We start from the raw sequence: 9,171 nt of genomic DNA, 5'->3' as shown, positions 1-9,171 counted from the left end.
TCACACCCCCTCCCTCCCACCCTCCCCAGCGTGTCCCCTGGCAGTGTCACGCCGCGCCCTGCCCCGGCACGTGGAGCCGGTTGTTGTCCACGTCGATGTCCCCATCGAGCTGGAGGCAGCAAGCCTGGGAACCTTCATCCTCCTCCTCCTCCTCAGCGGCCGCTCCGGGCACCGGGGGCTCTCCGGTGCCCCCGTTGAGGGGCACCTTCTCCCGGTGGCGGGCCGGGGGGCTGTGGGGAGCGCTGCAGCCCCGGACCTTGCTGCGGGCCCTCAGCTGGTCGCGGTAGGCGAGCAGGACCAGGCAGGCGGCCACGGTCACCGTCACCACCAGCAGCACCGTCACCGTCACAAACTGCGACCAGTACGAGCCGGGGGTGCCGACGGCCGAGGACCCCCAGGCCAGCTCCTCCTCGTCCAACCCGTCCCCCAGGGCCGCCCCGGCAGAGCCCCGGAGCTGATAGTGAGCCACGGTCCAGGTGTAGCCGTTCTCCGTGGCCTGGCACTTGTAGACGCCGGCGGTCTCCGGCTGCATGATGACCACCAGCGTGTGGTTCGGCAGCAGCACCGCGTCCTCCCGGGCACTGCTGGGCTGCTGCCAGCTGTAGGTGGCCAGTGCAGAGTGGCAGGGGCACGGCAGGTGGACGATAGCGTTGGGCTGGGGGTTGAGCACTGTGGGTGTTGAAAAGTGGGATGAGGCAAAGCACTTTGTGTGCCCCATCCCACTCCATGTGCCCCATCCCACTCTGTGGGCCTCATCCCATCCCGTGTGCCCCATCCCAACCCCATGTGCCCCATCCCAACCCATGTGCCCCATCCCAAACCCCTGTGCCCCATCCCACCCCGTGTGTCCCATCCCACCCTGTGTGCCCCATCCTACCCTGTGTGTCCCATCCCACCCTGTGTGCCCCATCCCAACCCCATGTGCCCCATCCTGCCCCAATGCCCCCATCCCACCCTGTGTGCCCCACCCCATTCTGTGTCCCCTCCCACCCCATGTGCCCCACCCTGCCACGCTCCCATACTCAACCCTGCACGGTGGGATCCTCTGGCCCCCCCCAGGCCCGGGGCATGGCCACGCTCCTCCCTCGGTGGCAGGTGGCTGCCGGGCTCCCCGTCTCGATGTCCTGCAGCCACGCGCTCCTGCAGCCGGGAGAGCGGGGTCAGCATCCCAGTCCCCTCCGCAACCCCCTTCCCATCCTCATCCTGGCGCTCACCTGTCCTCAGTGGCCCTGGGGGTGGGCTGGCAGGAGCCCTGGGGGCTGTGCCAGGCGCAGTAGGGGTCCCGTGCCAGCACGCACTCGGCGCAGCTCCGGTGCAGGCTGCAGTTGGCCAGTGGGACCTGGAGGACTCCTCCGGAGTAGCCCACGTAGAGGGTGCCCTGTGGAGACAGAGGTGTGTGGCTGAGCCACCCCCCAGCCCCCACGCCAGGGTTGGGGTGGCTGTTGGGTGCTCCCACTCCTTACCTTCCCCGGGGACAGCAGCAGGTTCTTCACCGGCTCCGGCGTCTGGAAGAGCTGGATGCTCTCCACGATGTGGGGACCCTCAGGCAGCTCCACCGCCTTGTGCAGGTAACCCTTGGCTGTGGGGCACAGGAGACATCACCAGGGCTTTGGGGCCAAGGGAAGGGTCAGGGGGTGGCCCTGTGTGCACCCCCCACCATGAACCCACCCGTGGCCAGGAACAGGACGCGGTAGGTGGTGCCTGAGACGCCACGAGTCTCATCCACAGCGATGCGCGTGTAGGTGACGTCTGACTTCACCAGCAGCGGCCTCCCCTGGATGGGTGACACCTTCTCATCCATCAGGAAATGGTCTTTCATGAAGGTGAGGGCTTTGTCTGAGGAGGGAGCCACGGAGCACTGCAGGGAGAGAGGGGTCGGTGCTCTGAAACCGAGGGGAAACTGAGGCACGGGAGGGGAGGGTGCGCTGTGTCACCACACCGCCCCGTGCCAGCATCAGTGGGGGGCAGAGGGACTCTCCTCCTTTCCCATCCTGCTTGCAGTGCGAGCACACTGGGCAAACTGGGACAGACAAACCCCTTCCCCTGGGGACCAGCATTGTCCCTGGGAGGGTCTGGCCCGCCGGGGTGGGCAGCACTCACGCTGCCAGGCCGGGGGCTCATGTCAGGGCCGCTGTAGACAGTCCAGCGGGAGCTCTCCTTGTTCAGCTCCTTGTACTTGCCCTCGAAGACCTTCTCCAGATCCTCCTGGCTGTAGGCACAGACGGCGGCGCTGCCCTCCCCGCCCGCCTGCCTGTGGGGACATCCAGGTGGGCACCAGGAGGGTGCAGGAGCCCGGGCACCCGTCACACCCCTGGGCACTCACCACTGCGAGGTGAAGACGGCGTAGAAGTCGGCGCGGCCGCCAGGGCGGGGCAGGGCGAAGGCGTGGTGGATGACGTTGAAGGGGAAGTGGCCGGGCTGGGAGCACACGAGCTGCGCCTTCAGGAACGTCGTCCACTTCTTCTGCAGCACCTTTTCCCCCCCCACATCACTCTGTGGGGGTCAGAGGGTGCTCAGCAATGGGAGTTGGGCACCCCCATTTATCCCCTGTCATCGTCCCCCATCACTGTCTGCTGTCTTCATCCCTTGTCATCATCCCCCATCACTGTACCCTCCATGGTTCCTTGTCATCATTATGATCTCCCATCACTGTCTAACGATTGTCCCCCATCGTCATCATCATCTCCATCACTGTCCATGCCATTGTCTCCTGTCATCATGCCCATCACTGTGCCCCCATCGCTCCCCACCATCACCCCTCATCATTGTCCCTTGTCATTGTCCCCTATCGTTCACCACCATCACCCCTCATCATTGTCCCCTGCCATTTTCCCCCAACATAACCATCCCCCATCTCTCTGTCCCCATTGTCCTCTGCCACCGTCCCCTGCTGTCACACCTTGCAGACACGGGCCACCCTCGGCACCAGGAGCCGCTCGAAGAAGTCGAACTCTTCGGCCGTCTCCTCAAAGAAGAAGTAGACCTTGTCGTCCCCAGGGATGCTGAAGGAGGCCACGAAGGCAGCGTCGTCTATGGGCACAGCCAGGGCAGGTGGGTGAGGAGCTAGGGCTGAGGGGGCTGCAGGCACCCCTGGCACAGGGGTGTCCTTCCCAGGACCGTCCCTCTGCTCACCCGAGAGCCAGCGCAGGAAGGCGTCTGTCTTGAGCAGGGTGCGGGTGCCCAGCGAGCGGGAGATGATGGGCTCGTTGCCCTGGAAGTTGTTCATGGTGCCAGCGTAGAGCTCACCATCTGCTCGGGGACAGGGCAGGGGGGTGAGCCACGCTGGGGACACCCTCACCCTCTGCTCCATCCCGGGGTGGGAGCCCACCCGTGGGGCCACTGGCCCCGTACTCACCCACCAGCAGGGCCGTGTAGTTGTGCTGGGGGTCGAAGGGGCACTGGCCCTTCCCGTCCAGGAAGGGTTGTCCTCTGCCGCTGGGCACCAGCGTGAAGTTCTCCAGGTGCTGTGGGAAGGGGAGAAAAATCAGCCAAAGGAGCGAGAATAACCCCAAATCTTCAGGCAATGGATGTGGAATCCCTTGCAGACATGGGGTGGCCTGTGTCTTCAAGGTGTGTGCAGGGATGATGATGGGGGGCCAACGGGGGGTACCCAGCTCCTGTCACCTTTCCTCACTTTCCTGCTGGGGAGTGGTGGTCCCCATCACATCCTCAGCAAGGAGGAAACTGAGGCAGGGATGAGGAGCCTGGGGTCACCTGAGGGGACTAGGACCCAAAATCAGGGTTTCCCTGTCAGGGGAAGAGTCACTGGCAGCTGAGTGAGAATCACTGGGTGCTCCTTTATGGAGCACAAAGATGCCCCTTGTGGGGGGACACCCAGCACCCCCCATCCTGATGACACCTCGTGGTGTAATTCACTCCTGGGGCTGTGTTTTGTGGGTCCCCACAGCAACACCACAACCTGCCCAGAGAGCCCCCCGTGCCCTGTCCTGGGGGGACACTCACGATGTAGGTGCACGCAGGGCTGAAGGCGTAGGTCCCACACACGTAGAGGTGGGTCTGGTTCAGGGCCACCAGGACTCGGATGAAGTTGAAGCACTCGGTCTAGGGGGGGAAGAGCAGAGTAGCTCTGGCTGAGCACCCCAGCAGCTCTGTGGGACCCCCTGAGCCCCCCCCCCCCCCCCCCCCAGGGCCATCTCACCTCTTGGCTCTTCTTCTTAAAAGCACACTCAGAGGTTTTCTCAGCCGTGGGTCCCCACACTATCTGCAAAGGGAAGGGAAATGGTCCTGGGCTGTTGAGCCCAGACCCCAGGAGGGGAACTGAGGGAGGAGGGGAACCCCCCGCCACTTCCCCAAAAGTGGCAGCTGCTCACCGAGGCTCTCGCATGGACACTGCCAGGGCCGACGGCGAGGGCCAGCACGTGGTCACGCGCCCCCACATACAGCTCCTCCTCGCCCTCATCCAGGAGGAAGATGTCGTAGTGAGACACGTTGTCCTGGCTGAAGTGGGTGAGGGTCCGTCGCGGGTCCTCTGGCAGGAGCAAAGGGGGTGCTGGTGACCAGGGGACACACACACACCTCCCACAGACACCACCCCCCCGGGCGGATGTGGTAGCAGCTGCCACCATGGGCTGTGTTGCCCCAAAGGCAGGAAATGGGGTGCAGTGCTTGCCCCACAGCTCCCACATCACAGTCTCCGCTTCCCTGTCCAGGTCCCCACTGCCCCCTGCTCCTTCCAGGTCCTGCTGCAAGAGCTGGATGTCCCAGACCTCAGAAATGGGGGGCATTTTCACCCCCAAGCTGTGCCTGTGATGCTTTGGGACCAAGGCCAAGGGGCAGTGCTCCATTTGGGGGATGCACTGTCCTGGGGTGCCAGCTTGGGCTGGGGTCACAAGCCCCCTGGGTGCCCCCAGGCACAGACAAGGACTGCATCTTCTCATTTGCCCCCACCAGGCACCAGAACGAGGGAGTTTTGCAATTCTGGTCATGGCTGCGTGGGAAATGGGAAGTGACAGCTGGAAGGGCACGGCCCCGCCATGGGGCACAGACCCTCCTGCTGCCCAGCCATCCCCCCACACCCCCACCCCCCCAAACCCCTGCTTGGCCACCTGCCTTTCAGCTGGACACACTGAGCCTTGTCCCTTCCAGAGGCACCTTTTCCTCTGCGCAGGGTGACCCTGAGCAGACCCCGAGCGCCCAAGCGAGTGACAAAATGGCTCTGCTGGGTCTGGCACCCCGGGGTGAGTCCCCAGCTCCCGCTCCCACAGTTGCTGGGGTGCCAACCAGCCTCGTCTGGTCCCCTCACCCACTGCATCCCCCGTGGCCACTGGCACAGTCCCCGGCCCCACGCGAGGCTGAGGAGAGGGGTGATGAGGCTGCGATGGGGAGCAGCCCACGGCTCCTGATGCTGGATACTCAACCCTGCGGACGGACACTCTCCGGGGCCAGTGGTGTGTGTCCCCCCTCCCCAGCTGTGCCAGCCCCTCCCGGCTCTCCCCCCCCGCTCCCCGGTGCCCCACTCACCGCTGGGGAAGGCGATGCGGGGCAGGGGCTCGGCGCAGAGCAGGGCAGCAGGCACCACCACCCCGCAGAGCAGGCGGAGGGCGGCGGGCATGGCGGGGGGCGGCAGGGATGTGCCCCGAGAGGGTCCCAGCACCATCCCTGCGGGGAGGGAGAGGCTGAGGGAACGCGCTGCTGGGCTGCGCGTCACCTCAAACCAGCGGAAACAAGACGGGGGAAGCAGCACCCGGAACAGAAGGGGTGGATGGTGGGGGGGGGGGGGGGGCACCTCTGCGCCTCGAGTGGCCCCCCAGTACGGCTGAGAACTTCCCACTGCAGCACCAGTACAGCCAGAGAGATGTCCCCTTGCCCCACGGCGCTCCTGCCCAGGGGTGTCCGGATGCTCCGGCCTTCGCTCCCGCAGAGCCCCACGGTGCCCGTCCCCCTCAGGGGCTCCCCTGTCCAGCTCCATCACTGGCCAGAGGGTCCACCAAAAGGAGCGGGGAGTACACAGGGTACCTCCTCGCCGCAGCTCTTTCTGCAGCCCCCTTGGGGCCAGAAGCGGTGGGGAAAGAGCCACGTCTCAAGAACCTCGCAGCCCCCCGGCCCCCTTCGCTCGTGGCCGCTGTGTGTGCCCGGCGAGCAGCGTTACCTCTCCGGTGGGCGCCAGCGGAGCCGCTCACCTCCACCCCTGGAGCAGCGGCAGCCGGGGGGAGCCTGAGCCCTGGGGGCTGCGGCCGCAGGACCCCCGCGGGCCCATGCCACGTCCAGCTGAAGTTGTGGCCGCGCTGCGGGGCCACCAGCCCGGCCCGTGCTGGGCTCGCCGTAGCCCAGCCCAGCCCCGCGTGGCCCCGCCGGGACTGCGGGAACCTGAAAGTCCTGCTGGAAGAGGACGAGCCTCGGCAGGTTGGGGCAGCGGGTGCCTGCGCCCGCCTCCCCGGCCTCGCACCCCCGCGGGGACGGCAGCGAAGCCTGGTGGAGGCAGCCGGGATGGGAACTCGGGGTGCCCCGCTCCTCCAGCCGGGTGACCAGCGGGGTGGCAGGGCATAAACGGGGTGCCCAGATGCCTGGGCACTTCCTACTTCTGGGAAATCTTTGGGGTGAGCAAAGAAATGGCATTTTTCCTGCGAGCTGTGAGGACCAACAGCGTGCCTGAGCATCACCCTGAAAAACAGCTCCCCAGGCCCGAGTATTGCTCCCCACAGACTGACCCCTGGGGTCAAGCATCACCCCCACAAACAGCCCCCCAGGCCCGAGTATTGCTCCCCACAGACTGCCCCCTGGGGTCAAGCATCACCCCCACAAACAGCCCCCCAGGACCCAGCATTACCCCTATAAACAACCCCAGGGACCAGGAATCCATCGCCCCCACAAACAGCCCCATGGGGCTATTACCCCCACAAACAGCTTCCCACAACTGAACATTGCTCCCACAAACAGCCCCTTGGGGCCAAGCATTGGCCCCCCAAACAGCCCCCCCCGGGGCCAAGCATTTCCCCCACAAAGCTCCTGCAGCTGTCCCAGGAACCTGCCTCTCTGGGGTCTCCATCCTCCACCCCAGGCTGCTCTGGGGTGGCTGTGAGCAAGAAACCCACCAAAGCCAAACCCCTGGGGTCCCCTGAACAGCACAGCCACACCTGAGGCACCCCAATGTCCCTGTCTGGCCGAGGCTGAGGAGCATCCTGCCCTGTGGGGGCCTCCTTACCTGCCTCCCCCGGTGCCCTCACCGGCCCGCCGGGACACGGAGCCCCGGGAGGGCAGTGCTGTCCCCACCACCTTGCTTGGCTGGGACAGAGGCTCCTTGTGAGCGCAGAAAGTAGGTTACTCTGCCCCGGATTTCCCACTTGGCGAAGGGCTGGCTGAGGGACGGGGCCGCACGGAGCCTTGGACATTGTTTTGCCCTGGGCCGGAGCCATCGGGGCCGCAGAGGGGGAGGAGGGATGGGAAAGGGAGCACAGGCTCTTTGGCAAGGCTGAAAGCTCGGGGAGGGGTCTGGGGGAAACACCCAGTGCTCTCCCAGTGTTCCCCAGCACGAGCCAGTGCTGACAGTGCTGACAGGATGTGAGGCAGGAGCAGCCTCAAGGCTACTCTGTGTAGAGTGGGGAGCTGGAATCCCTTCATAGCCCTGTCCCTCCTCTTTTCTGGGTCCCCTGGCCACAGTGGTCACTGTCATTACAGCCTCCCTTATGGGATTTGGCACGTGGGAGCAAGTGTCACGAAGGGCCCCTCAACACTGGGGTGGTTAATTTACCCTTATGCTTATAAGGTTGACCATGGCCGTGGCTCTGTGGATCTCAGCCCTGCTTGGATCTCCTCTCGGAGGATTCCCTGTAGCCAGGGATGGAGCCAGGCCCAGCCTGTGTGCTCAGGAAGGGGAGCTGTGACAGCATGGGGCAGCTGTGCAGCTGGTGGCACTGATCTCCTGGATACCCAGACATTCCCAGTGCCTCGGTTTCTCACAGCAGGGAAGACTTTGGCCCTTCTCTGCTGCTGGTCTCCAATTCCCTGCCCATGTCACCTCCCAGGAGTATTCCTGTGGCGTGGGGGCTGGTGCAGGGATGCTCCCAACACCCAGAAGGGGCTGGGGCAGCTCAGCCTGGAGAAGGTTCCTTTGATCCACCCCCCTCTCAGACCTAGAGCAGGGTGTGTGTGTTTTGGGAGATGGAAAGCAAGGGAGGAGGAGGAGGGGTGGACTAGGGACATGGGAAGATGAAGGGGAGGAATCTGGGGCATGAGGATGCGAGGGGAGATGGGAGAGGATTCATGGGGGAGTGATACAAAGGGTGGGGAGAGCTGGGGGGTTGCAGGTAAGAGAGAGGAGGATGCACAGGAAGGAGTCGGGGGTAGAGGAAGTGTGGAGGGGTGCACAGGACCTGGGGGAGGCAGAAAGGGGAGTGTAGAAGGGGTGTGAGGGCAGGGTGGGGGGGAGTCGGGGGGGATGCGAGGGGGTGCGGGGGGCTCTCTCCAGGGCCAGGATCTCAGCCCCTTTGTCGCCGTCTGGCAGCACCAACCCTGGGGGTCCCCAAAGCCCAGCCCCTTTATGGCGACTGCCCCCGCCCCGCTCGTCCCCCCGCCCCGGCGGAGCCCCCCCTGGCCACCCTCGGGCCTCCCGGCCGCCCCTGGCCCCGGTCCCGGTGCGGAGGTACCGACCTGCGGCGGGCGGGCGGGAGCAGCATCCCCCGGCCCCGCATCCGGCTCACGTCGCCATGGCTACGGCAGCACCTCGGCCGGCAGCGGCCCCCCCGCACCGACAGACCGGCGGACACCCCGACAGACGGACGGACACGGGGCTGCGCGGCTCGAGCCCGCCCCGCCCCGACAGAGCGACGCACGTCCCGACAGACGGACCCCCGGCCCCGCGTGGGCAGAGTGGATGCCCACGGCACACGTGTGGGCACCTCCCCTCATCACCCCACACGCACCACTGATACCTCCACCGAAAGAGGAGCAGGGACTCCCCTCTGCCCCCACAGGTGTCCCGTCCAACCCCCCTCCTGACACACTCCCATGCCACCGTAACCACATTGGGGCCCTTCACCCCAGTGAAGTTTTTTTTTGCTCTCTGCTATCGGCAACAAGTCCCTGCATCCCCACCTCAACACCTCCAGATCCACACCCCATCCCTGTGCCCCCATCTCTGCCCCTCATGCCAGCACATCCCACCCCTGTAAACCCACCCATCTCAGCCCCCCATTCCCAGGTAAGTGCTGCTGG

General features: G+C 65.5%; 1 protein-coding gene across 2 annotated transcripts; it reads right to left on the bottom strand.

Moving 5' to 3' along the window:
* Positions 1–21: 21 nt before the first annotated feature.
* Positions 22–8,764, bottom strand: SEMA4A (semaphorin 4A). Of its 2 annotated transcripts, none has more exons than XM_027907070.1 (15): positions 8,608–8,764; positions 5,482–5,619; positions 4,332–4,489; positions 4,160–4,222; positions 3,964–4,062; positions 3,356–3,464; positions 3,133–3,249; positions 2,900–3,030; positions 2,324–2,493; positions 2,101–2,251; positions 1,669–1,858; positions 1,464–1,579; positions 1,215–1,378; positions 1,028–1,140; positions 22–669 (listed from the first exon to the last, which is right to left on the bottom strand). In XM_027907070.1, the coding sequence occupies exons 2-15, from the start codon at positions 5,615–5,617 to the stop codon at positions 47–49; spliced, it is 2,340 nt and encodes a 779-aa protein (XP_027762871.1). In that variant the 5' UTR covers positions 5,618–5,619; positions 8,608–8,764; the 3' UTR covers positions 22–46. The 2 variants fall into 2 exon arrangements, with proteins under 2 accessions (XP_027762871.1, XP_027762872.1); XM_027907071.1 differs by lacking the exon at positions 8,608–8,764 and adding an exon at positions 7,163–7,238.
* Positions 8,765–9,171: the final 407 nt, after the last annotated feature.

Source organism: Empidonax traillii, unplaced genomic scaffold (genome assembly GCF_003031625.1).
Source record: "Empidonax traillii isolate 1590-97213 ecotype Southwest subspecies unplaced genomic scaffold, ASM303162v1 scaffold1397:size233085, whole genome shotgun sequence".
Taxonomy (NCBI): domain Eukaryota; kingdom Metazoa; phylum Chordata; class Aves; order Passeriformes; family Tyrannidae; genus Empidonax; species Empidonax traillii.
The sequence above is the reverse complement of the archived record's forward strand: the minus strand, read 5'-3'. Positions and strand labels throughout refer to the sequence as shown.